Below are 27741 nucleotides of genomic sequence, written 5' to 3'. Positions count from 1 at the left end.
TCAGATGTTAGAACAGATGGCTGGTACTATCAGATGTTAGAACAGATGGCTGGTACTATCAGATGTTAGTCAGATGGCTGGTACTATCAGATGTTAGAACAGATGGCTGGTACTATCAGATGTTAGTCAGATGGCTGGTACTATCAGATGTTAGACAGATGGCTGGTACTATCAGATGTTAGAACAGATGGCTGGTACTATCAGATGTTAGAACAGATGGCTGGTACTATCAGATGTTAAGAACAGATGGCTGGTACTATCAGATGTTAGACAGATGGCTGGTACTATCAGATGTTAGTCAGATGGCTGGTACTATCAGATGTTAGTCAGATGGCTGGTACTATCAGATATTAGACAGATGGCTGGTACTATCAGATGTTAGAACAGATGGCTGGTACTATCAGATGTTAGAACAGATGGCTGGTACTATCAGATGTTAGTCAGATGGCTGGACAGTGTGCTAGTACTGTAGGAGATTGGACTCATGGTTGTCAACATGAGGGGAAAACATTTAACTATTGTATTCATAATTTCTTTATATAACCGATTCTTCCCCCTACAGACTCAGTGCTTCATCTGTGGTATCGGTAGCGACTACTTTGATACAACTCCTCATGGCTTCGAAACGCACACCTTGGAAGAGCATAACTTAGCCAACTACATGTAAGTCACAGTATCTATGTGTCACCTATGTGTGAAGGAGAGTCGACTCGTGTCACATTCTGACACCCACCTCCTCTCGTCTCCCCGCAGGTTCTTCCTGATGTACCTGATCAATAAGGATGAAACGGAACACACAGGACAGGTCTGTCTGTCTGTCTGTCTGTCTGTCTGTCTGTCTGTCTGTCTGTCTGTCTGTCTGTCTGTCTGTCTGTCTGTCTGTCTGTCTGTCTGTCTGTCTGTCTGTCTGTCTGTCTGTCTGTCTGTCTGTCTGTCTGTAAACACTTCCACTCTGTCTGTCTGTCTGTCTGTCTGTCTGTCTGTCTGTCTGTCTGTCTGTCTGTCTGTCTGTCTGTCTGTCTGTCTGTCTGTCTGTCTGTCTGTCTGTCTGTCTGTCTGTCTCTGTCTGTCTGTCTCTGTCTGTCTGTCTGTCTGTCTGTAAATACTTCCACTCTGTTTGTCTGGCTCTGTCTGTCTGTCTGTCTGTCTGTCTGTCTGTCTGTCTGTCTGTCTGTCTGTCTGTCTGTCTGTCTGTCTGTCTGTCTGTCTGTCTGTCTGTCTGTCTGTCTGTCTGTAAATACTTCCACTCTGTTTGTCTGGCTCTGTCTGGCTGTCTGTCTGTTTGTCTTTAAACACTTCCTGTCTCCCATTTTCTCCCATTTATCATCTTCCTATTTTCTTTTCCCTCCCTGTCCTCCTCTCCCTCACTCCCTCTCCCTCTCTCCCTCTCTCTCTCCAACAGGAGTCTTATGTGTGGAAGATGTATCAAGAGAGATGCTGGGACTTCTTCCCTGCTGGAGACTGTTTCAGGAAGACGTATGAGGATCAGCTGGCCTAGTGGGATAAATCCTGTCTGTCTGGGAGAGAGAGAGAGAGAGAGAGGGGGGGGGGGGGGGGGGGAGAGAAGGAGAAAGTTAAGGAAATATAGAAGGTATTAGAAGGTATTAGGGAATAGATGTGTGTTTGAAGGTTGTTCCTGTGTCATATTTCTCTGTGATCTCGTGATCTCGATCACGCCTGCAGCAATATTCTGATAGACTGAATAAGATGATATGACCAGAGGAGATGAAGAGTCCCAAGGGCTTTTAACCCTGTAAATACACTTCATGGCCTTTTTCTGTGTGGAATATAGATATGCTGTCTAGACTGAATTTAAACACACACACACATACACACACACACAGCGCTGCCTCTCTGTCAGTGTGTGTTTCTGTAGAGCTGAATACAGCATAGTGCCTAACTGTCATGGTAAACAAACGTGCTATAATGTCTTAAGTAGTGCTCTTTTCCTTAATATTATTATAATCGCTCTTGTTTGAGATTGTATTCATATAAATGTCATTAATGTACTCATGTAAGAATGCCTTTGATTTTTTTTGTATGCCTTTAATGAGCTATTTCTGTAACTGTTGGTGTATTTTCCCCACTGCTTGATAATGATCAGTGGGGGGGAAGAGCATTTCATAGCAGTGCCGCTTCTGTCCACTAGGGAGCAGTCACACACCCCCAGGTCTCCTCTCTCCTCTCTTGTTTTTCTCTAGAGATTTTATAACTGATGTTGATCTCTGGTCATTAGCAGTCACTCTGGAGTAAACAGCGAGGTACATGCTGTAAGGTTAGAGGCAGGTTGTCTGATCCTACAGGACAATATGATGACTTTAGACAAACCTGTTTTTTCACTCTGAAGTCTTACGATGTGTCCCTTCCTGTCTGTGACCTGTGTGATCTGATGTAGAGATCCTATTGGCTGACACGGACGGCACAGTGTTTATTTTCGCTTCCACAGACCACAGCGTGTTCCTATTGGCTACCACAGACCACACAGTGTTCCTATTGGCTACCACAGACCACACAGTGTTCCTATTGGCTATCACAGACCACACAGTGTTCCTATTGGCTACCACAGACCACAGCGTGTTCCTATTGGCTACCACAGACCACACAGTGTTCCTATTGGCTATCACAGACCACACAGTGTTCCTATTGGCTACCACAGACCACAGCGTGTTCCTATTGGCTACCACAGACCACACAGTGTTCCTATTGGCTACCACAGACCACACAGGGACAATTCAACACTATGATAATGTCTACATATAGAGGGGATGTCTGGGTTACTTACCTTATACTCATGCACTCCTCCAACTCCTAAATACATCTCTCCTAAAGACATCTCTCCTAAAGACATCTCTCCTAAAGACATCTCTCCTAAAGACATCTCTCCTAGAGACATCTCTCCTAGAGACATCTCTCCTAAAGACATCTCTCCTAGAGACATCTCTCCTAAAGACATCTCTCCTAGAGACATCTCTCCTAGAGACATCTCTCCTAAAGACATCTCTCCTAAAGACATCTCTCCTAGAGACATCTCTCCTAGAGACATCTCTCCTAGAGACATCTCTCCTAAAGACATCTCTCCTAGAGACATCTCTCCTAGAGACATCTCTCCTAAAGACAACTCTCCTAAAGACATCTCTCCTAAAGACATCTCTCCTAAAGACATCTCTCCTAGAGACATCTCTCCTAGAGACATCTCTCCTAGAGACACGTCTTATAGCCCCGTCGTATTGACACTGGGCTGACATGTGTTCTATACCATCTTAATGCACAGGTAATAGGGCTAATACAGTGATAAGTCATTATTGTATTTATTCATGTCTACTCTACATGTTGGCCGTAGTGTGATAAGGACAGCGCTACTCAGAAGGGCCGGACTAACAAATGACATATTAACATCAAATAAATAACATAAATGTATGTTTTATTTAAGGCCGTCTCAGCTACTTTGTTCACAGTGAATAATATGATATGATGAATAAATAAGGGTTAAAAAAGATAACTGAACAGCGATAATGTAACCAGTTTGCAGTCAGAAGATAACTGAACAGAGATAATGTAACCAGTTTGCAGTCAGAAGATAACTGAACAGAGATAATGTAACCAGTTTGCAGTCAGAAGATAACTGAACAGAGATAATGTAACCAGTTTGCAGTCAGAAGATAACTGAACAGAGATAATGTAACCAGTTTGCAGTCAGAAGATAACTGAACAGTGAATAATGTAACCAGTTTGCAGTCAGAAGATAACTGAACAGAGATAATGTAACCAGTTTGCAGTCAGAAGATAACTGAACAGAGATAATGTAACCAGTTTGCAGTCAGAAGATAACTGAACAGAGATAATGTAACCAGTTTGCAGTCAGAAGATAACTGAACACGTTGAGTAATGTCCTTACTAACTAGTACTGTGTTAGGAGGAGACGTGGCTCCTGGAGTGTGTTACCACAGCGGTGCGTGTGTGTGTGTGTGTGTGTGTAATTCACACGTCGACTATTAGAATGTTGACTATTAGAATGTTGACCTGTTGACTCCTGTTGACTATTAGAATGCTGACCTGTTGACTCCTGTTGACTACTGGAATGTTAACCTGTTGGCCCGTCGACTATTAGAACCTGTTGACTATTAGAATGTTGACCTGTTGACTCCTATTGACTATAAGAATGTTGACCTGTTGACTCCTATTGACTATAAGAATGTTGACCTGTTGACTCCTGTTGACTCCTGTTGACTACCGGAATGTTAACCTGTTGACTACTGGAATGTTAACCTGTTGGCCTGTCGACTATTAGAACCTGTTGACTATTAGAATGCTGACCTGTTGATTCCTATTGACTACTGGAATGTTAACCTGTTGACTCCTGTTGACTCCTGGAATGCTGACCTGTTGACTCCTGTTGACTCCTGTTGACTACTGGAATGTTAACCTGTTGGCCCGTCGACTATTAGAACCTGTTGACTATTAGAATGCTGACCTGTTGACTCCTGTTGACTACTGGAATGTTAACCTGTTGACTATAAGAGTCTTGACCTGTTGACTCCTATTGACTACTGGAATGTTAACCTGTTGACTATTAGAATGTTGACCTGTTGACTCCTGTTGACTATTAAACTGTTGACCTGTTGACTATTAGAATGTTGACCTGTTGACTATTAGAATGTTGACCTGTTGACTATTAGAATGTTGACCTGTTGACTCCTGTTGACTATTAGAATGTTGACCTGTTGACCTGTTGACCATTGGAATGTTGACCTGTTGACCTGTTGACTATTAGAATGTTGACCTGTTGACTCCTGTTGACTATTAGAATGTTGACCTGTTGACTATTAGAATGTTGACCTGTTGACCTGTTGACCATTGGAATGTTGACCTGTTGACTATTAGAATGTTGTTGCCTGACTGAATCCTGTGGTTCAATACAAGATTAATAAATTGAACAGATTATTTTAAGATGAATTGGCAAATCCTTCCTCGTGTGTGTGTGTGTGTGTGTGTGTGTGTGTGTGTGTGTGTGTGTGTGTGTGTGTGTGTGTGTGTGTGTGTGTGTGTGTGTGTGTGTGTGTGTGTGTGTGTGTGTGTGTGTGTGTGTGTGTGTGTGTGTGTGTGTTTTGTGTGTGTCTGCTGTATGAATGTGTGTGTGTTTTGTGTGTGTGTTATGTGTGTGTCTTCTGTGTGTGTGTGTGTGTGTGTGTGTGTGTCTGCTGTGTGTATGTGTGTGTGTTTTGTGTGTGTCTGCTGTATGTATGTGTGTGTGTTTTGTGTGTGTGTGTTATGTGTGTGTCTGCTGTGTGTGTGTCTGCTGTGTGTATGTGTGTGTGTTTTGTGTGTGTATGAGGGGTGTGTTCTCTTTAAGAAGGGAAACCTATGTTTATCTTATATTAATGATTAACTATTATCAATCATTAATCTGTTATTCCATTCATGGTTCTAATGGCTAATATCAGCGCTCCCTCCTCCACCCGTCTAATGAGGTTATAGTGCAGTTTCTCGTTCTAGCTCATAGCAGATGAGGCGGAGAAGATAAAGGAAGGGGAGATACTTAACAGTTTCTCCTTCTAGCTCAGAGCAGATGAGGCAGAGAAGATAAAGGAAGGGGAGATACTTAACAGTTTTTCCTTCTAGCGCAGAGCAGACGAGGCGGAGAAGATAAAGGAAGGGGAGATACTTAACAGTTTTTACTTCTTGTCAACTATCTGACCCAAAAGTAAATCCAACCTAGAGCGGGATTGAGGTCAATTCCATTTCAAATCCAGTCAATTCAGGAAGTACACTGAAATTCCAATTCTTTCCAATGCTTTTCAATGAAGAAAATGAGGAATTGGAATTTGGTTTCCATTCTGAATTGACCCCAACCCTGACCACGAGGCCTTGGCGATACTCCATGGTGTCACTATTGCACTATAAGTGTCAGGGTTGAGTATTTGCTAACACGATGCTCAGTTAATCCCTATTAATTCCTCAACCACTGTTTTGGCAGAGGTTTATCTTCATTAAATAACACAATTACATCATGAAACAATTACAAGATCCAACAACTCATAAAACGTCACTGGACACACCCATGTTTCACTAACAGAGGATACGTACAGTATTGTTACAGCCCACGCTCAATACTGCAGGAAGTCGGACATCTCCATAGCAGCTCTGATCCCATTGAAGTGATAGCAGGAGGTGCTGTCATTGCCTTTCTATAGACCTCCACTCTGTTGTAGACCTCCACTCTGTTGTAGACCTCCACTCTGTTGTAGACCTCCAGACTGTTGTAGACCTCCACTCTGTTGTAGACCACCAGACTGTTGTAGACCAGACTGTTGTAGACCAGACTGTTGTAGACCAGACTGTTGTAGACCAGACTGTTGTAGACCTCCACTCTGTTGTAGACCTCCACTCTGTTGTAGACCTCCACTCTGTTGTAGACCTCCAGACTGTTGTAGACCAGACCGTTGCAGATCTGACTGTTGTAAACCAGACTGTTGTAGACCTTCAGACTGTTGTAGACCAGCGGGCTGTAGACCAGACCGTTGCAGACCTGACTGTCGTAGACCTGACTGTTGTAGACCTTCAGACTGTTGTAGACCAGACTGTTGTAGACCTTCAGACTGTTGTAGACCAGATGGTTGTAGACCTGACTGTTGTAGACCTTATAGTTGTAAACCAGACTGTTGTAGACCTCCAGACTGTTGTAGACCATACTATTGTAGACCAAACTGTTGTAGACCAGACTGTTGTAGACCAGACTGTTGTAGACCAGACTGTTGTAGACCAGACTGTTGTAGACCTACAGACTGTTGTAGACCAGACTGTTGTAGACCAAACTGTTGTAGACCAGACTGTTGTAGACCAGACTGTTGTAGACCAGACTGTTGTAGGCCTCCAGACTATTGTAGACCAGACTGTTGTAGACCAGACTGTTGTAGACCCCCATACTGTTGTAGATCTACAGACTGTTGCAGACCACACTGTTGTAGACCAGACTGTTGTAGACCTACAGACTGTTGTAGACCTACAGACTGTTGTAGACCAGACTGTTGTGGACCAGACTGTTGTGGACCAGACTGTTGTAGACCAGACTGTTGTAGACCTCCATACTGTTGTAGACCCCCAGACTGTTGTAGACCATACTATTGTAGAACAGACTGTTGTAGACCAGACTGTTGTAGACCAGACTGTTGTAGACCAGACTGTTGTAGACCTCCATACTGTTGTAGACCAGACTGTTGTAGACCTCCATACTGTTGTAGACCAGACTGTTGTAGACCATACTGTTGTAGACCATACTATTGTAGACCATACTGTTGTAGACCAGACTGTTGTAGACCAGACTGTTGTGGACCAGACTGTTGTAGACCAGACTGTTGTAGACCAGACTGTTGTAGACCTCCATACTGTTGTAGACCAGACTGTTGTAGACCTCCATACTGTTGTAGACCAGACTGTTGTAGACCTCCATACTGTTGTAGACCAGACTGTTGTAGACCATACTATTGTAGACCAGACTGTTGTAGACCAGACTGTTGTGGACCAGACTGTTGTAGACCAGACTGTTGTAGACCTCCATACTGTTGTAGACCAGACTGTTGTAGACCAGACAATTGTAGACCAGACTGTTGTAGACCATACTGTTGTGGACCATACTGTTGTAGACCAGACTGTTGTAAACCAGACTGTTGTAGACCAGACTGTTGTGGACCAGACTGTTGTAGACCATACTATTGTAGACCAGACTGTTGTAGACCAGACTGTTGTAAACTATACTGTTGTAGACCAGACTGTTGTAGACCTCCATACTGTTGTAGACCAGACTGTTGTAGACCAGACTGTTGTAGACCAGACTGTTGTAGACCATACTGTTGTAGACCATACTGTTGTAGACCAGACTGTTGTAGACCAGACTGTTGTAGACCATACTGTTGTGGACCAGACTGTTGTAGACCAGACTGTTGTAGACCAGTCTGTTGTAGACCAGACTGTTGTAGACCAGACTGTTGTAGACCAGACCGTTGTAGACCAGTCTGTTGTAGACCAGTCTGTTGTAGACCAGACTGTTGTAGACCAGACTGTTGTAGACCAGACTGTTGTAGACCTCCAGACTTTTGTAGATCAGACTGTTGTAGACCACACTGTTGTAGACCAGACTGTTGTAGACCCCCATACTGTTGCAGACCAGACTGTTGTAGACCAGACTGTTGTAGACCAGACTGTTGTGGACCATTCTGTTGTAGACCCGACTGTTGTAGACCAGACTGTTGTAGACCTCCAGACTGTTGTAGACCTCCAGACTTTTGTAGACCAGTCTGTTGTAGACCAGTCTGTTGTAGACCAGTCTGTTGTAGACCTCCATACTGTTGTGGACCAGTCTGTTGTAGACCTCCATACTGTTGTGGACCAGTCTGTTGTAGACCAGTCTGTTGTAGACCAGACTGTTGTAGACCAGTCTGTTGTAGACCAGTCTGTTGTAGACCTCCATACTGTTGTGGACCAGTTTGTTGTAGACCAGTCTGTTGTAGACCTCCATACTGTTGTGGACCAGTCTGTTGTAGACCAGTCTGTTGTAGACCAGACTGTTGTAGACCAGTCTGTTGTAGACCAGACTGTTGTAGACCAGACTGTTGTAGACCAGTCTGTTGTAGACCAGTCTGTTGTAGACCTCCATACTGTTGTGGACCAGACTGTTGTAGACCAGTCTGTTGTAGACCAGACTGTTGTAGACCAGACTGTTGTAGACCAGACTGTTGTAGACCAGTCTGTTGTAGACCAGTCTGTTGTAGACCTCCATACTGTTGTGGACCAGTCTGTTGTAGACCAGACTGTTGTAGACCAGACTGTTGTAGACCAGTCTGTTGTAGACCAGTCTGTTGTAGACCTCCATACTGTTGTAGACCAGACTGGTGTAGATCAGACTGTCTACAGAAAGCAAACTGTTGAGACTCCTTCGGTACACAACTGTCTCTTATCTACCATTTACTATCATTCAAATGTGTGTACACAGTTGCACACACACACACACACACACACACACACACACACACACACACACACACACACACACACACACACACACACACACACACACACACACACACACACACACACACACACACACACACGCCATCTTTTGACCGACTGGACCACTCCTCCTGTCCTGTGATAAGGTTGACAATGTGAAACTGATTACACGTAGCCTGGTTTCTGGTTCCTGTCCAACACCATTAGTCAAGTAGCCTGCCCTATCTGGCCCTACCCCACTCCCAGCCCTTTCTCTAACCCTGTCTAACCCTGACTCTCACCTGGCTCCTCGCCCCTCCCCTCCCATGGTTCTGAGTCTCTATAAGACCAGCCGTCCAGCAGCGACCGCTTCCTGTTCTCTCTGACTCGCCTCTCCTCCATCTCTCCGTCTGTCTGTCTGTGGATCTCTGAGTGACAGCCATCATGTTCGTTGCTCCACCTGGCTATCAGCCCGTCTACAACCCTGTGAGTAGCATGTCTCCTTGTCTAGTGTATACAGATATCATAGATATTGTCTGAATCTACCATTCTTCAGGGTAGGGGTCAATTCAATTTCAATTCCAGTCAATTCAGGAAGTAAACTGAAATTCCAATTTCAATTCTCTTTCTGAATTGACTGAAGCCTAACCATTGGCTGTCTGTGTGTACCTACAATTTTCATTTACTTCCTTTTCAAACTTTTACTCTACCTACTTAAAAATGTTCCCATACTACCTTGCATCTCTACTTGTGTATAGTTGTTAAACGGTTATTACTTCCCAGAGTGCCTTGCATCTATAATTATGTATAGTTGTTAAATGGTTATTATTTCCCAGACTGCCTTGCATCTCTACTTGTGTATAGTTGTTAAACGGTTATTACTGTGTGTCGTGTGCAGAGTATCCCCTATGTGGGGCCGATCTACGGTGGGCTGAGATCAGGGATGTCTATTTACATCCAGGGAGTCATCCCTCACAAGATCACCAGGTGAGAAACACAGCCTCTGAGGATTGGAATTATGCTACACATTTTCAGACTGTAACTTTTGAAGGGCAACAACAAAGAGAAATCCTGTACACATTCTTCATTTGTGGGTTCTGTATCAACGACGATGTGCTGGACACAAAAATTATATTGGTCTTCGACTTATTGTTTTATGTGAATGAGTATTTTATGAATTACAACAACAAAAAAGACCTAGTACGGCATCAATGCTTGGTGGGTTGAGTATTCCGAAACAACCAGGTGATCTTGGAGAGGAAAACTTCCAGACCACTAATAGGTGCTGAGGGGTGAATCCAAGTCCAGGCACTTCGTGTGGGTTTGAAAGTTAAAAAGCCTTCAATGTGTGGGCTAGTCACTAAGTCAATATTAAAACGCTCCAGAACGTAGCGGCTAACGCCTTCATCAGGGTGTCAGATGCAAATGTGATGGAGAAACAATCATATAGCTTTCACACACCTGTGTCACATGACCACAGGTAATTATATAGCCCTGCCACACCTGTGTCACATGATCACAGGTAATTATATAGCCTTGACACACCTGTGTCACATGATCACAGGTAATAATATAGCCTTGACACACCTGTGTCACATGATCACAGGTAATTGTATATTGTGACACAGGTGTGTCAGGGCAATATTATTACCTGTGATCAACTGACACAGGTGTGTCAAAGCTATATAATTACCTGTGATCATGTGACACAGGTGTGTCAAAGCTATATAATTACCTGTGATCATGTGACACAGGTGTGTCAAAGCTATATAATTACCTGTGATCATGTGATACAGGTGTGTCACAGTATATCATAGGCAAAATAAGAGCGGAAAATGAACAATTTACAATGCATACACAGGAAAATACGTTTTACAGTTTACACTAGGCAAAGGGTGGAATAATGGTCGTTCTCATTAAAAAGCCCACATGGTATAATTAGCTGTCTTGGCTCTAGTAAGTTATCAGATGATGACGACTGTAGGAAACTCTCTCATTCAAATAAAATTAAAATTAAATGTTATTTGTCACATGCGCTGAATACAACAGGTGTAGTAGACCTCACAGTGAAATGCTGAATACAACAGGTGTAGCAGACCTCACAGTGAAATGCTGAATACAACAGGTGTAGACCTCACAGTGAAATGCTGAATACAACAGGTGTAGTAGACCTCACAGTGAAATGCTGAATACAACAGGTGTAGTAGACCTCACAGTGAAATGCTGAATACAACAGGTGTAGTAGACCTCACAGTGAAATGCTGAATACAACAGGTGTAGTAGACCTTACAGTGAAATGCTGAATACAACAGGTGTAGTAGACCTCACAGTGAAATGCTGAATACAACAGGTGTAGTAGACCTCACAGTGAAATGCTGAATACAACAGGTGTAGTAGACCTTGCAGTGAAATGCTGAATACAACAGGTGTAGTAGACCTCACAGTGTAACGCTGAATACAACAGGTGTAGTAGACCTTACAGTGAAATGCTGAATACAACAGGTGTAGTAGACCTCACAGTGAAATGCTGAATACAACAGGTGTAGTAGACCTTACAGTGAAATGCTGAATACAACAGGTGTAGTAGACCTCACAGTGAAATGCTGAATAAAACAGGTGTAGTAGACCTCACAGTGAAATGCTGAATACAACAGGTGTAGTAGACCTCACAGTCAAATGCTGAATACAACAGGTGTAGTAGACCTCACAGTGAAATGCTGAATACAACAGGTGTAGTAGACCTCACAGTGAAATGCTGAATACAACAGGTGTAGTAGACCTCACAGTGAAATGCTGAATACAACAGGTGTAGTAGACCTCACAGTGAAATGCTGAATACAACAGGTGTAGTAGACCTCACAGTGAAATGCTGAATACAACAGGTGTAGTAGACCTTGCAGTGAAATGCTGAATACAACAGGTGTAGTAGACCTCACAGTGTAACGCTGAATACAACAGGTGTAGTAGACCTCACAGTGAAATGCTGAATACAACAGGTGTAGTAGACCTCACAGTGTAACGCTGAATACAACAGGTGTAGTAGACCTCACAGTGAAATGCTGAATACAACAGGTGTAGTAGACCTCACAGTGAAATGCTGAATACAACAGGTGTAGTAGACCTCACAGTGAAATGCTGAATACATCAGGTGTAGTAGACCTCACAGTGAAATGCTGAATACAACAGGTGTAGTAGACCTCACAGTGAAATGCTGAATACAACAGGTGTAGTAGACCTCACAGTGAAATGCTGAATACAACAGGTGTAGTAGACCTCACAGTGAAATGCTGTATACAACAGGTGTAGTAGACCTTACAGTGAAATGCTGAATACAACAGGTGTAGTAGACCTCACAGTGAAATTTTCACTTACAAGCCCTTAACCAACAATGCCGTTTCAACAAAAATAAGTGGTAAGAAAGTTTTTACTGAAATAAACTGAAATAAAAAAATAAATACAAAATAAATACAAAAATACAAAAAAAGAAGAGAAATAGAGATATTACAAATAATAAATAATTAATTAAGGAGCAAGAATAAAAGAACAGTAATGATGCTATATACAGAGTTTTACGGTACAGAGTCAATGTGGAGGCTATATACAGGGGGTATCGGTACAGAGTCAATGTGGAGGCTATATACAGGGGGTACCGGTACAGAGTCAATGTGGAGGCTATATACAGGGGGTACCGGTACAGAGTCAATGTGGAGGCTATATACAGGGGGTACCGGTACAATGTGGAGGCTATATACAGGGGGTACCGGTACAGAGTCAATGTGGAGGCTATATACAGGGGGTACCGGTACAGAGTCAATGTGGAGGCTATATACAGGGGGTATCGGTACAGAGTCAATGTGGAGGCTATATACAGGGGGTATCGGTACAGAGTCAATGTGGAGGCTATATACAGGGGGTACCGGTACAGAGTCAATGTGGAGGCTATATACAGGGGGTACCGGTACAGAGTCAATGTGGAGGCTATATACAGGGGGTACCGGTACAGAGTCAATGTGGAGGCTATATACAGGGTGTTACGGTACAGAGTCAATGTGGAGGCTATATACAGGGGGTTCCGGTACAGAGTCAATGTGGAGGCTATATACAGGGGGTACCGGTACAGAGTCAATGTGATGGGGCACAGGTTAGTCGAGGTAACTGAGGTAATATGTACATGTAGGTAGAGTTAAAGTGACTATGCATAGATAATAAACAGAGAGTAGCAGCAGAGTAAAAATGGAGGTGAGGACCAAATAGTCCGGGTAGCCATTTGATTAGCTGTTCAGGAGTCTTATGGCTTGGGGGTAGAAGCTGTTTAGAAGCCTCTTGGACCTAGACTTGGCGCTCCGGTACCGCTTGCCATGTGGTAGCAGAAAGAACAGTCTATGACTAGGGTGGTTGGAGTCTTTGGACATTTTTAGGGCCTTCCTCTGACACCGCCTGGTATAGGGGTCCTGGATGCCAGAAAGCTTGGACCCAGTGATGTACTGGGCCGTACGCACTACCCTCTGTAGTGCCTTGTGGTCGGAGCTCGAGCAGTTGCCATACCAGGCGATGAGTCAGGATGCTCTCGATGGTGCAGCTGTGGAATCCATTCACTTGACAGGTGTGGCATATCAAGAAGCTGATTAAACAGCATGATCATTACATAGGTGCACCTTGTGCTGGGGACAATAAAAGACGACTCTACATTGTGCAGTTTTGTAACACAACAGAGTTTTGAGGGAGTGTGCAATTGGCATGTTGACTGCGGGTACGTCCACCAGAGCTGTTGCCAGAGAAATGAATGTTCATTTCTCAACCATAAGCAGCCTCCAATGTCATTTTAGATAATTTGGAAGTACATCCAACCAGCCTCACAACCACAGACCACGTGCAACCACACCAGCCCAGGACCACATCCGGCTTCTTCACCTGCGGGATGGTCTGAGACCAGCCACCCGGACAGCTGATGAAACTCTGGGTTTGCACAACCGAAGAATTGCGGTACAAACTTCCAGAAATCGTCTCAGGGAAGTTCATCTTTGTGCTTGTCGTACTCACCAGGGTCTTGACTTGACTGACATTCAGAGTCATAACCGACTTCAGTGGGCAAATGCTCAGCTTTAAAGGCCACTGGCACGCTGGAGAAGTGTGCTCTTCACGGATTAATCCTGCTTTCAACTGTACCGGGCAGATGGCAGACGTGTATAACGTTGTGTGGGCGAGCAGTTTGCTGATGTCAATGTTGTGAACAGAGTGCCCCATGGTGGCGATAGGGTTATGGTGTGGGCAGGCATAAGCAACGTACAATGAACACAAGTACATTTTATCAATGGCAGTTTGAATGCACAGAGATACCGTGATGAGATCCTGAGGCCCATTGTCGTGCCATTCATCCTCCGCCATCACCTCGTGTTTCAGCATGATAATGCACGGCTCCATGTCACAAGGATCTGTACACAATTCCTGGAAGCTGAAAATGTCTCAGTTCTTCCATGGCCTGCATACTCACCAGACATGTCACCCGTTGAGCATGTTTGGGATGTTCTGGATCGACGTGTACGACAGCGTGTTCCATTTCCTGCTAATATCCAGCAACTTCCCACAGCCGTTGAAGAGGAGTGGGACAACATTCCACAGGCCACAATCAACAGCCTGATCAACTTAATGCAAAGGAGATGTGTCTCGCTGCATGAGGCAAATGGTGATCACACCAGATACTGACTGGCCTTCTGATCCATGCCCTTACCTTTTTTTTGTGACCAACAGGACCTAATGAATTTATTTCAATTGACTGCTTTCCTTACATGAACTGTAACTCAGTAAGATCTTATGAAATTGTTACGTTTATATTTTTTGTTCAGTGTGGATGTAGTTTTGTTTATGATGCAAATCTGCTGCAGTGGTATACCAAGTTACAATGACTAATGTAGGTTGAAAGAACATTCTCTGCCTCAGCCTGCTGAACCTGTTACAATAAGGAAGTTTATCCTTGTGCTATCAGAGAGAGGGGGCAGGGCAAAGGCATACACACGTTTATCAGAAGTGCCCCCCCCATCCCCGTCCTCTGTGTATTTTACTTGCCTTTCAGACCACAGTCAGTCATATCAGTTGGAACAGTTATTGTTTTCTCTAAGAAGCACAATGTGACCTGGACAATAAGAGTCCAAAGGCTCGGAGTGGTATATAATGGGGTCGTTCCACAAAAAAACTGCCTTTTTGCATCCCTTTAATATGTTCAGTAGAAATTGTACACCAAATATAGAATTTTAATAACAGCTTGTTATACTAAATGAAGTGCTCTATAATATAGACCACATGGGAGGATTCAATACAATCCACATTTTTTAATATATATATGAATAAAGAATTGCAAATGTGCCAAAATTCTACATTTTGCCATGTCCCTCAGTCAACCCTGTGCCACTTCTAGGAAGATTTTAATCCCAACATTTCTCCAAGTTTCCACCTCATTGGAAAGCCAGAGTTATCTTGTTTCTTTGACTAAGTCATTTCTGAAGATAATTCATTATTTCATTTGATTAGTGCTTTATCTGTCCCTCAACCCTGTTACGTGAAACGACCTCTACTGAAAAGACCTCTACTGAAACGACCTCTACTGAAACGACCTCTACTGAAACGACCTCTACTGAAACGACCTCTACTTTTAACACAGTGAAAACATTTTATTTTTTTAAAGTAACAGTTAAATCATAGTGTAAGAGCAGGTGAGCTGGTTCGATTCTTTCTGGCAATTTTCTGGTATTTTGTGGTGGATTAATTAAATGGCTCTGGAGTTCTGTCTGGTCAGCTCTAATGGTTAGGAAAAACTCCAGGCCCTACTGGTGTTACCAGTGTTACCAGTGTTACCAGTGTTACCCGTGTTACCCGTGTTACCCGTGTTGCCTGTGTTACCTGTGTTACCTGTGTTACCAGTGTTACCTGTGTTACCTGTGTTACCCGTGTTACCCGTGTTACCCGTGTTACCAGTGTTACCTGTGTTACCCGTGTTACCCGTGTTACCCGTGTTACCCGTGTTACCTGTGTTACCAGTGTTACCTGTGTTACCTGTGTTACCTGTGTTACCTGTGTTAGTTGTGTTGCCTGTGTTACCAGTGTTACCTGTGTTACCTGTGTTACCTGTGTTACCTGTGTTACCTGTGTTACCAGTGTTACCAGTGTTACCTGTGTTACCTGTGTTACCAGTGTTACCCGTGTTACCCGTGTTACCCGTGTTACCCGTGTTACCAGTGTTACCCGTGTTACCCGTGTTACCCGTGTTACCCGTGTTACCCGTGTTACCTGTGTTACCAGTGTTACCAGTGTTACCAGTGTTACCTGTGTTACCAGTGTTACCAGTGTTACCAGTGTTACCAGTGTTACCTGTGTTACCAGTGTTACCAGTGTTACCAGTGTTACCTGTGTTACCTGTGTTACCAGTGTTACCAGTGTTACCTGTGTTACCTGTGTTACCAGTGTTACCAGTGTTACCTGTGTTACCTGTGTTACCTGTGTTACCAGTGTTACCAGTGTTACCAGTGTTACCTGTGTTACCAGTGTTACCAGTGTTACCTGTGTTACCTGTGTTACCTGTGTTACCTGTGTTACCAGTGTTACCAGTGTTACCAGTGTTACCTGTGTTACCTGTGTTACCAGTGTTACCAGTGTTACCTGTGTTACCTGTGTTACCAGTGTTACCTGTGTTACCTGTGTTACCTGTGTTACCAGTGTTACCAGTGTTACCTGTGTTACCAGTGTTACCAGTGTTACCTGTGTTACCTGTGTTACCTGTGTTACCAGTGTTACCAGTGTTACCTGTGTTACCTGTGTTACCAGTGTTACCAGTGTTACCAGTGTTACCTGTGTTACCAGTGTTACCAGTGTTACCAGTGTTACCTGTGTTACCAGTGTTACCAGTGTTACCAGTGTTACCTGTGTTACCAGTGTTACCAGTGTTACCTGTGTTACCTGTGTTACCAGTGTTACCAGTGTTACCAGTGTTACCTGTGTTAGCTGTGTTACCTGTGTTACCTGTGTTACCAGTGTTACCTGTGTTACCTGTGTTACCAGTGTTACCTGTGTTACCTGTGTTACCAGTGTTACCTGTGTTACCAGTGTTACCAGTGTTACCTGTGTTACCTGTGTTACCAGTGTTACCTGTGTTACCTGTGTTACCAGTGTTACCTGTGTTACCTGTGTTACCTGTGTTACCTGTGTTACCTGTGTTACCAGTGTTACCTGTGTTACCAGTGTTACCAGTGTTACCTGTGTTACCTGTGTTACCAGTGTTACCAGTGTTACCTGTGTTACCTGTGTTACCTGTGTTACCAGTGTTACCAGTGTTACCTGTGTTACCAGTGTTACCAGTGTTACCTGTGTTACCAGTGTTACCTGTGTTACCTGTGTTACCTGTGTGACCTGTGTTACCTGTGTTACCTGTGTTCCCTGTGTTACCTGTGTTACCTGTGTTACCAGTTATACCTGTGTTACCTGTGTTACCTGTGTTACCTGTGTTACCAGTGTTACCAGTGTTACCTGTGTTACCTGTGTTACCTGTGTTACCAGTGTTACCAGTGTTACCTGTGTTACCTGTGTTACCAGTGTTACCTGTGTTACCTGTGTTACCTGTGTTACCTGTGTTACCTGTGTTACCAGTGTTACCTGTGTTACCTGTGTTACCTGTGTTACCTGCGTACGATCTGTTCATTCTATGTCCTCTCTAACACCCCCTCTAGGTTCAACATTAACCTGCAGTGTGGGGAATTTGACGGCAGTGATATCGGCTTTCACTTCAGCCCTCGTTTCGACGGATGGGACAAGGTGGTGTTCAACAGCTTCCAGGAAGGGCAATGGGGTTCAGAGGAGAAGACCCACCACATGCCTTTTAGCAAGGGAGACGCCTTCGAGATGGTTATCATCATCAACCAGGAGGGTTACCAGGTCAGATATAGAGATACTGTATATAGATAGAGATACTGTGTATATATATATATACTTTATAGATATTGTATAGATATAGATACTGTGTAGATATAGATACTGTACAGATATAGATAAACTGTGTAGATATAGTGATAGATACTGTATAGATATAGATATAGATAATGTGTAGATATAGTAATAGATACTGTGTAGATATAGTGATATATACTGTATAGATATAGATATAGATACTGTGTAGATATAGATACTGTGTAGATATAGTAATAGATACTGTATAGATATAGTAATAGATACTTTGTAGATACAGTGATAGATACTGTGTAGATGTAGATACTGTGTAGATATAGTAATAGATACTGTATAGATATAGTAATAGATACTTTGTAGATACAGTGATAGATACTATGTAGATATAGATTGTGTATAGATATAGATTGTATATAGATATAGGTATAGATACTGTATAGATATAGACACTGTGTAAATTTAGATATACATACTGTTTAGATATAGATATAGCGATATATACTGTATAGATATAGGCTCTGTATAGATATAGATAATGTATAGATATAGATACTGTATAAATATACAAATACTGTATAGATATAGATATATGCATAGAGATAGGTACAGCGATACCGTGTAGTTATATATAAACAGGTAACTGTCAAAATAATGGAAACACTTGAATAAGTGAAATTTAACAAAGTATATTGAAAGCAGGTTCCTGAGTTAATTAAGCAATTAACATCTCCTCATGCTTAGGTTGATGTGTAAACATGCTGGGCAGGCAATTATTTAGGCTACCGTAGCTATGCTCCCATAGGATAACAATGCCCCCGTCCACAGGGCACGAGTGGTCACTGAACGGTTTGATGAGTAGGAAAACGATGTGAACCATATGCCCTGGGCCGTCTCAGTCACCAGATCTCAACCTAATTGAACACTTGTGGGAGATTCCAGAGCGTTGCCTGAGACAGCGTTTTTCACCACCATCAACAAAAACACCAAATTATGGAATTTCTTGTGGAAGAATGATGTCGCCATCCCTCCAATAGAGGTGTGGTGGCCCAACGCCCTATTGTGTTGTCTATGGGTTAGACCATAGTTGTGTATGGGTTAGGGTTAGACCATAGTTGTGTATGGGTTAGGGTTAGACCATAGTTGTGTATGTGTTAGACCATAGTTGTGTATGGGTTAGGGTTACATTAGTTGTTTATGGGTTAGGGTTAGACCATAGTTGTGTATGGGTTAGACCATAGTTGTGTATGGGTTAGGGTTAGATAGTTGTGTATGGGTTGGGGTTAGACCATAGTTGTGTATGGGTTAGACCATAGTTGTGTATGGGTTAGGGTTAGATCATAGTTGTGTATAGGTTAGGGTTAGACCATAGTTGTGTATGGGTTAGGGTTAGACCATAGTTGTGTATGGGTTAGGGTTAGATTAGTTGTGTATGGGTTAGGGTTAGACCATAGTTGTGTATGGGTTAGTGTTAGACCATAGTTGTGTATGGGTTAGGGTTAGACCATAGTTGTGTATGGGTTAGACCATAGTTGTGTATGGGTTAGACCATAGCTGTGTATGGGTTAGGGTTAGACCATAGTTGTGTATGGGTTAGGGTTAGACCATAGTTGTGTATGGGTTAGGGTTAGTTGTGTATGGGTTAGGGTTAGATTAGTTGTGTATGGGTTAGGGTTAGACCATAGTTGTGTATGGGTTAGGGTTAGACCATAGTTGTGTATGGGTTAGACCATAGTTGTGTATGGGTTAGGGTTAGAGCATTGCTAATGTGTTTTTTTGTCGTAGGTGACAGTGAACGGCCGAGACTTTCACATGTTCAAGCATCGTATTCCAGTCGAGAGAGTCAACGCCCTGCAGATAGGAGGCGACGTTTCCATCCAGACCATCAACGTCATCGGGGTGAGACTGGAGCAGGGGGGTAGGGGGGTATGGGGCTGGGGAAGGGGGATATGGGCAGGGGGGTAGGGGCAAGGGGGTATGGGGCTGGGGCTGGGGCTGGGGGGTATGGGCAGGGGGGTAGGGGAATGGGGGTATGGGGCTGGTGCTGGGGGGTATGGGCAGAGGGGTAGGGGAATGGGGGTATGGGGCTGGGGAAGGGGGGTATGGGAAGGGGGGTAGTGGCAAGGAGCAGTATTTTAACCGGCTTCAAGGTAGAAGTTGCCTTCTGTTGCCCACAAATCTAGGGTCAGCGTACCCTTCCCAAATCCTACAGGGAAGATAATTGCTCTATCATCTGTCATTTCTATGTTAATTCATTGGTTCAAAGCTTGGGGCAGCAGTTACAAGCAAAACATGGGATGAGAGAACAGGAAAGAATTTTAAAAAAGTGGATTTAATGAATAATCCATTTGTTAATAGTCTTTGCTTTTGCCCTTCTGTGTGCCAGGACACACACACACGCACCGGTACACCCCCCCCTACACACACCCACAGGTCTACTATGATTATCATTGCTTTGCTCAATTAAGTGCTCAATGGTCGTTGCTTTTGCGCAAGGGGACTCAAGTAGGAGGCAATAGATACCCAGGTGGAATGGGAGTGACTATGGACTTGCTACACAACACACACACACACGAACACACACATATGGCAGAACAGATGTAGATGGAATAAGCTGTGTATTCTTCAGGGAGGAGGAGGAATGGGAGGTGGATATCCTGCAGGTGGAATGGGAGGAGGCAACATGGCGGTACGTATTAAATATATATATATATATTTATATTGTATATGTATTGATCCCACCATATTGGCGTTGTAAGTGTCATGATCTACCAACTAAGCCATACAAGACAACTGGATGGCTTAGCACTGAATACTGTGGGGTGACTGTACATAGCGATATATCCCATGAATGTTGTGGGGTGACTGTACATAGCGATATATCCTCATGAATGTTGTGGGGTGACTGTACATAGCGATATATCCTCATGAATGTTGTGGGGTGACTGTACATAGCGATATATCCTCATGAATGTTGTGGGGTGACTGTACATAGCGATATATCCTCATGAATGTTGTGGGGTGACTGTACATAGCGATATATCCTCATGAATGTTGTGGGGTGACTGTACATAGCGATATATCCTCATGAATGTTGTGGGGTGACTGTACATAGCGATATATCCTCATGAATGTTGTGGGGTGACTGTACATAGCGATATATCCTCATGAATGTTGTGTTGTGACTGTACATAGCGACATATCCTCATAAATGTTGTGGGGTGACTGTATATAGCGATATATCCTCATGAATGTTGTGGGGTGACTGTACATAGCGATATATCCTCATGAATGTTGTGGGGTGACTGTACATAGCGATATATCCTCATGGATGTTGTGGGGTGACTGTACATAGCGATATATCCTCATGAATGTGTGTCTTAGAGTGTCATAATCTCCGGATAACACTTGATACACCATCAACAGGGAGGATATCCTGCAGGCGGATACCCAGGTGATCAGATGGGGGTAAGTTGGTACCACACTTGGTTACGTTCATGTGTCTGTGTGTCATCAAATAACATCACATATATTTATACTGTATGTCTGTCAATGCTTATCAGGGTGGAGGATACCCACAGGGTGGAGGATATCCACAGGGTGGAGGATACCCACAGGGTGGAGGATACCCAGGTGACATGGGGGTAAGTACTATCACCTGTGTGGTTGTAACAGTGGGAGGTGACAGGGGGGTGTGTGTGTGTGTGTGTGTGTGTGTGTGTGTGTGTGTGTGTGTGTGTGTGTGTGTGTGTGTGTGTGTGTGTGTGTGTGTGTGTGTGTGTGTGTGTGTGTGTGTGTGTGTGTGTGTGTGTGTGTGTGTGTGATGTCATTGTGTGTGTGTGATGTCATTGTGTGTGTGATGTCATTGTGTGTGTGTGATGTCATTGTGTGTGTGTGTGTGATGTCATTGTGTATGTGTGTGTGATGTCATTGTGTGTGTGTGTGTGTGATGTCATTGTGTGTGCGTGTGTGATAACATCCCTGTTTGTGGTCAGGGATGTTATCCTGGTGGAAACCTCCCGGTCATGGATGGACAGCCAATATACAACCCTGTAAGTAACATCTCTGTGAGTCAGGATAGATTTGTTTTGTCCTAAGTATACATACATACAGTATACACTACATGCTGCCAGTGAACTGACTCCTGTCCTATGTGTATCAGTCTGTTCCGTACTCCAGCATGATTCCAGGAGGGATGTCTCCTAAGAAGACCATCGTCATCAGAGGCATGGTGCCTCTAGGAGCAAACAGGTCTGTAGTACCCTATCCCCTAACCCCTATCTCCTAACCCCTATCTCCTAACCCATCAGAGGCATGGTGCCTCTAGGAGCAAACAGGTCTGTAGTACCCTAACCCCTTCCCCTAACCTCTATCCCCTAACCCATCAGAGGCATGGTGCCTCTAGGAGCAAACAGGTCTGTAGTACCCTAACCCCTAACCCCTAACCCCTATCCCCTAACCCATCAGAGGCATGGTGCCTCTAGGAGCAAACAGTTCTGTAGTACCCTAACCCCTAACCCCTTCCCCTAACCCCTATCCCCTAACCCATCAGAGGCATGGTGCCTCTAGGAGCAAACAGGTCTGTAGTACCCTAACCCCTAACCCCTATCCCCTAACCCATCAGAGGCATGGTGCCTCTAGGAGCTAACAAGTCTGTAGTCCCCTAACCCCTAACCCCTATCCCCTAACCCATCAGAGGCATGGTGCCTCTAGGAGCTAACAAGTCTGTAGTCCCCTAACCCCTAACCCCTATCCCCTAACCCATCAGAGGCATGGTGCCTCTAGGACAAGCCAGTCACCTGTGATACAAGTCAGTATTCAATGTCCATCCATCACGTCTGAGGACGTCAGGAGATGACATGTGAACTGGCCTCTAGGGGGCGACAGTTTGTCTGCCTCTGATTCCAAAGGTCGTTCGATTCCAGCGGTAGAAAGTTGGTTTTTTATATTTGTGTTTTAACCAAACCTCTGATTCCAAATGTTGCATGTTCAAATCCAGTGATTGTTTTTGATTTAAAGCCTATACAAAACCTTACCTTAACCATTCAGAGTTAATGCCTAACCTTTCAGAGTTAATGCCTAACCTTAACCCTTCAGAGTTAATGCCTAACCTTAACCATTCAGAGTTAATGCCTAACCTAAACCATTCAGAGTTAATGCCTAACCTTAACCATTCAGAGTTAATGCCTAACCTTAACCATTCTGAGTTAATGCCTAACCTTTCAGAGTTAATGCCTAACCTTAACCCTTCAGAGTTAATGCCTAACCTTAACCATTCTGAGTTAAAACCTTAACCATTCAGAGTTAATGTCTGAACTTAACCATTCAGAGTTAATGCCTAACCTTAACCATTCAGAGTTAAAACCTTAACCATTCAGAGTTAATGCCTAACCTTAACCATTCAGAGTTAATACCTAACCTTAACCATTCAGAGTTAATGCCTAACCTTAACCCTTCAGAGTTAATGCCTAACCTTAACCATTCAGAGTTAATGACTAACCTTAACCATTCAGAGTTAATACCTAACCTTAACCATTCAGAGTTAATACCTAACCTTAACCATTCAGAGTTAATGCCTAACCTTAACCATTCAGAGTTAATGCCTAACCTTAACCATTCAGAGTTAATGCCTAACCTTAACCATTCAGAGTTAATGCCTAACCTTAACCATTCAGAGTTAATGACTAACCTTAGCCATTCAGAGTTAATACCTAACCTTAACCATTCAGAGTTAATACCTAACCTTAACCATTCAGAGTTAATACCTAACCTTAACCATTCAGAGTTAATGCCTGACCTTAACCATTCAGAGTTAATACCTAACCTTAACCATTCAGAGTTAATACCTAACCTTAACCATTCAGAGTTAATGCCTAACCTTAACCATTCAGAGTTAATGCCTAACCTTAACCATTCAGAGTTAATGCCTGACCTTAACCATTCAGAGTTAATGCCTGACCATAACCATTCAGAGTTAATGCCTGACCTTAACCATTCAGAGTTAATGCCTGACCTTAACCATTCAGAGTTAATGCCTAACCTTAACCATTCAGAGTTAATGCCGGACCTTAATTAACCTTAAACACTTTGACATTTTACGTTTGAGAAACATGGATGAACGTTTGATTCTGACGTGAGACTGTGAGAGCTGGTAGAGGAGCTACCAGGTCTGTAGGTGCTCATTTTAGTCTTAGCCCTATATCGACATAACCTGAAAGGCCGCTCAGCAAGGAAGAAGCCACTGCTCCAAAACCGACATAAAAAAAGCCAGACTACGGTTTGCAACTGCACATGGGGACAAAGATTGTACTTTTTGGAGAAATGTCCTCTGGTCTTATGAAACAAAAATAGAACTGTTTGGCCATAATGACCATCGTTATGTTTGGTGGGAAAAAAGGGGACGCTTGCAAGCCGAAGAACACCATCCCAACCGTGAAGCACGGGGGTGGCAGCATCATGTTGTGGGGGTGCTTTGCTACAGGAGGGATTGGTGCACTTCACAAAATAGACGACATCATGAAGTAGAAACATTATGTGGATATATGGAAGCAACATCTCAAGACATAAGTCAGGAAGTTTAAGCTTGGTCGAAAATGGGTCTTCCAAATGGACAATATCCCCAAGCATACTTCCAGAGTTGTGGCAAAATGGCCTAAGGACAACAAAGTCAAGGTATTGGAGTGGCCATCACAAAACCCTGACCTCAATCCCATAGAAAATGTGTGGGCAGAACTGAAAAAGCGTGTGTGAGCAAGGAGGCCTACAAAACCTGACTCAGTTACACCAGCTCTGTCAGGAGGAATTCACCCAATTTATTGTGGGAAGCTTGTGGAAGGCTACCTGAAACGTTTGACCCAAGTTAAACTATTTAAAGGCAATGCTACCAAATGCTAATTGAGTGTATGTAAACTTCTGACCCACTGGGAATGTGATGAAAGAAATAAAAGCTGAAATAAATCATTCTCTCTACTATTATTCTGACATTTCACATTCTTAAAATAAAGTGGTGATCCTAACTGACCCAAGACAGGGAATTTTTACTCTGATTAAATGTCAGGAATTGTGGAAAAACAGAGTTTAAATATATTTGGCTATGGTGTATGTAAACTTCCGACTTCAACTGTATGTATTTTCCTGCATGCGGGAGTGTAGACTATATGTTTACCGGTGGGCCTGTTGTGTTGTAGGTTTTCTATAAACTTCATTGTGGGCGGCTCGCGGGACATAGCGTTCCATATGAACCCTCGTCTACAGGAGAGAGAGGTGGTGAGAAACAGTATGATTGGTGGGACCTGGGGCATGGAGGAGAGAGAGATCAGCATCAACCCCTTCCGGGAGGGAGAGTACTTTGACGTGAGTACACACAGCACACACAGAATCTCACTTTGTCAAGGTTCACAGGTATGAGCTCTACGGACATTGTTTAAAATTAGAATTTATGTTAGAATTAGAATTGAATTAGAATTGGAATTGAATTAGAATTAGAATTGAATTAGAATTGAAATTAGAATTGATGTTAGAATTAGAATTGACTTAGAATTAGAATTGATGTTAGAATTAGAATTGAATTAGAATTAGAATTGATGTTAGAATTAGAATTGATGTTAGAATTAGAATTGAATTAGAATTTAAATTAGAATTGATGTTAGAATTAGAATTGACTTAGAATTAGAATTGATGTTAGAATTAGAATTTAATTAGAATTAGAATTGATGTTAGAATTAGAATTGATGTTAGAATTAGAATTGAATTAGAATTGAATTAGAATTGGAATTGAATTAGAATTAGAATTGATGTTAGAATTAGAATTGAATTAGAATTGGAATTGATGACAACAGTCTAACTCGTTCCTCAGTTACTCTACGGTCTGGTTGCATGCGTATTCATTGCCCTTTTGGCTATCTGTGTCAAGTTCTTTTTTTCCCTCTCTCTCTCTCTCTCTCTCTCTCTCTCTGTCTCTCTCTCTCTGTCTCTCTCTGTCTCTCTCTCTGTCTCTCTCTCAGATGTCTATCCGTTGTGGGAACCAGCGGTTCAAGGTGTTTGTGAACGGGCAGCACATGTGTGACTTCTTCCACCGCTTCCAGAACTACAACCAGATAGACACGGTGGAGCTGGAGGGAGACGTACAAATCTCATACGTACACTTCTGAGCCAATACACACACACACACTCTGAATGTTCCACCATGATTCAGCATTGTACCTCTGTAAGCAGGTTTGTTATTAGATGTTAAGTGGATCCTAAGAGAGAGAATGAAAGTAATCAAACTAGTTTTAATAAAATAAATATCATACCTAGAGCCTGGTACTCCTTGTTTCACCTAGAGCCTGGTACTCCTTGTTTCACCTAGAGCCTGGTACTCCTTGTTTCACCTAGAGCCTGGTACTCCTTGTTTCACCTAGAGCCTGGTACTCCTTGTTTCACCTAGAGCCTGGTACTCCTTGTTTCACCTAGAGCCTGGTACTCCTTGTTTCACCTAGAGCCTGGTACTCCTTGTTTCACCTAGAGCCTGGTACTCCTTGTTTCACCTAGAGCCTGGTACTCCTTGTTTCACCTAGAGCCTGGTACTCCTTGTTTCACCTAGAGCCTGGTACTCCTTGTTTCACCTAGAGCCTGGTACTCCTTGTTTCACCTAGAGCCTGGTACTCCTTGTTTCATGTAGCACATAGCAGTAATTTAACATATAGTTATATAGTCCATACAGCGGTGTAAACAATACACATTTATTTCTAACAAAACAAGTATACAAATCTGTTTGGAAAATCAACAATGACTACATTTACATAAACACGAATAATTCGATATTAAACTGATTATGCCAGTAGGCCGAGTATGGCATTAGTCATGTAAACACATTACTCTGCTTATCTTAAATCGGCGTGTAAGGTCATAACTGAAGTAAGCATACAGAAGCATCCAGGGTCAACGCCCTGCTCAAGGGCACGTCGACAGATCTCCCACAAGGCCAAAAAATTTAACCCAAACCCTCCCACAGTCCCCCCCCCCCCCAAGAAAGAAATTAATTAATAAATAACAATGTGTCTTTCTTTCCAGAGAGACAGTATTCTGTGATCTGATTGGTTTAGTTTAAATGATGCTCATTGGTTTCCATGTATCGGATTGGGAGATGAAGAATGTGTTACGAGGATGATGACAGCACGGTTACATGTGGTTACATGTGGTTACATGCTTGGTGAATAGTCAGGTTAATATAATAGTTTGGTTAAACGTTTACAAGCTTTGCAAGAAGAATGATTTCACTAATAATCCTGTTTACATGGATCTGAAATCAGGCTTTTAATAAATAAATAAAAATAAAAATAAATCTCCAATCAAAAATCAACGTTCTATGACCATGCTATTTTTTTTGCGAAGACTATTTGATTCTGAGTTCGGACATATAAAGTTTGTATGCGAAAACTATTTGTAAGATCATTTTTTTATGAACTCACTAGCGAACAAGAGGGGAGTTTGCACTACCCGGTGGTGGCACAAGTCTACATACAATGTGTGCAAGTGTAGTCTGATCGCCATAGTGGCGAAATAATTACAATTTAACAATTAAACACGGGAGTGATAGATGTGCAGAAGATGAATGTGCAAGTAGAGATACTGGGGTGCAAAGGAGCAAAAAAATAAAAATACCAATATGGGGATGAGGTAGTTGGGTGGGCTAATTCTAGATGGGCTATGTACAGGTGCAATGATTGGTTAGCTGCTCTGACAGTTGATGCTTAAAGTTAGTGAGGGAGATATAAGTCTCCAGCTTCAGTGATTTTTGAAATTCGTTCCAGTCATTGGCAGCAGAGAACT

General features: G+C 43.0%; 3 protein-coding genes across 6 annotated transcripts in view; all 3 read left to right on the top strand.

The window, feature by feature from the left end:
- ryr1b (ryanodine receptor 1b (skeletal)) overlaps positions 1-4947 on the top strand; it is a 275237-nt gene extending 270290 nt beyond the window's left edge. For all 4 annotated transcript variants that reach the window (XM_071360277.1, XM_071360276.1, XM_071360275.1 and 1 more), the window contains 3 exons: positions 563-663; positions 754-805; positions 1403-4947. In XM_071360277.1, coding sequence (XP_071216378.1) covers positions 563-663; positions 754-805; positions 1403-1498 — 249 coding nt within the window. In that variant the 3' untranslated portion in view covers positions 1499-4947. The remainder of the gene's footprint in view (positions 1-562; positions 664-753; positions 806-1402) is intronic.
- Positions 2097-9418, top strand: LOC139549833 (keratin-associated protein 9-1-like). The gene is made up of 8 exons (XM_071360580.1): positions 2097-2103; positions 2396-2696; positions 6699-6862; positions 7052-7279; positions 7601-7696; positions 7889-7984; positions 8387-8854; positions 9330-9418. The coding sequence occupies exons 1-8, from the start codon at positions 2097-2099 to the stop codon at positions 9416-9418; spliced, it is 1449 nt and encodes a 482-aa protein (XP_071216681.1).
- Positions 9327-26227, top strand: LOC139549591 (galectin-4-like). Its single transcript, XM_071360237.1, has 11 exons — positions 9327-9468; positions 9881-9969; positions 17697-17901; positions 19714-19827; positions 20558-20617; positions 21355-21396; positions 21492-21572; positions 21924-21980; positions 22091-22179; positions 25116-25281; positions 25932-26227. Exons 1-11 carry the CDS (start codon positions 9427-9429, stop codon positions 26076-26078), a joined length of 1092 nt encoding a protein of 363 aa, XP_071216338.1. The 5' UTR covers positions 9327-9426; the 3' UTR covers positions 26079-26227.
- Positions 26228-27741: the final 1514 nt, after the last annotated feature.

This window comes from Salvelinus alpinus, chromosome 22 (assembly GCF_045679555.1).
Source record: "Salvelinus alpinus chromosome 22, SLU_Salpinus.1, whole genome shotgun sequence".
Taxonomy (NCBI): Eukaryota; Metazoa; Chordata; class Actinopteri; order Salmoniformes; family Salmonidae; genus Salvelinus; species Salvelinus alpinus.
The sequence above is the reverse complement of the archived record's forward strand: the minus strand, read 5'-3'. Positions and strand labels throughout refer to the sequence as shown.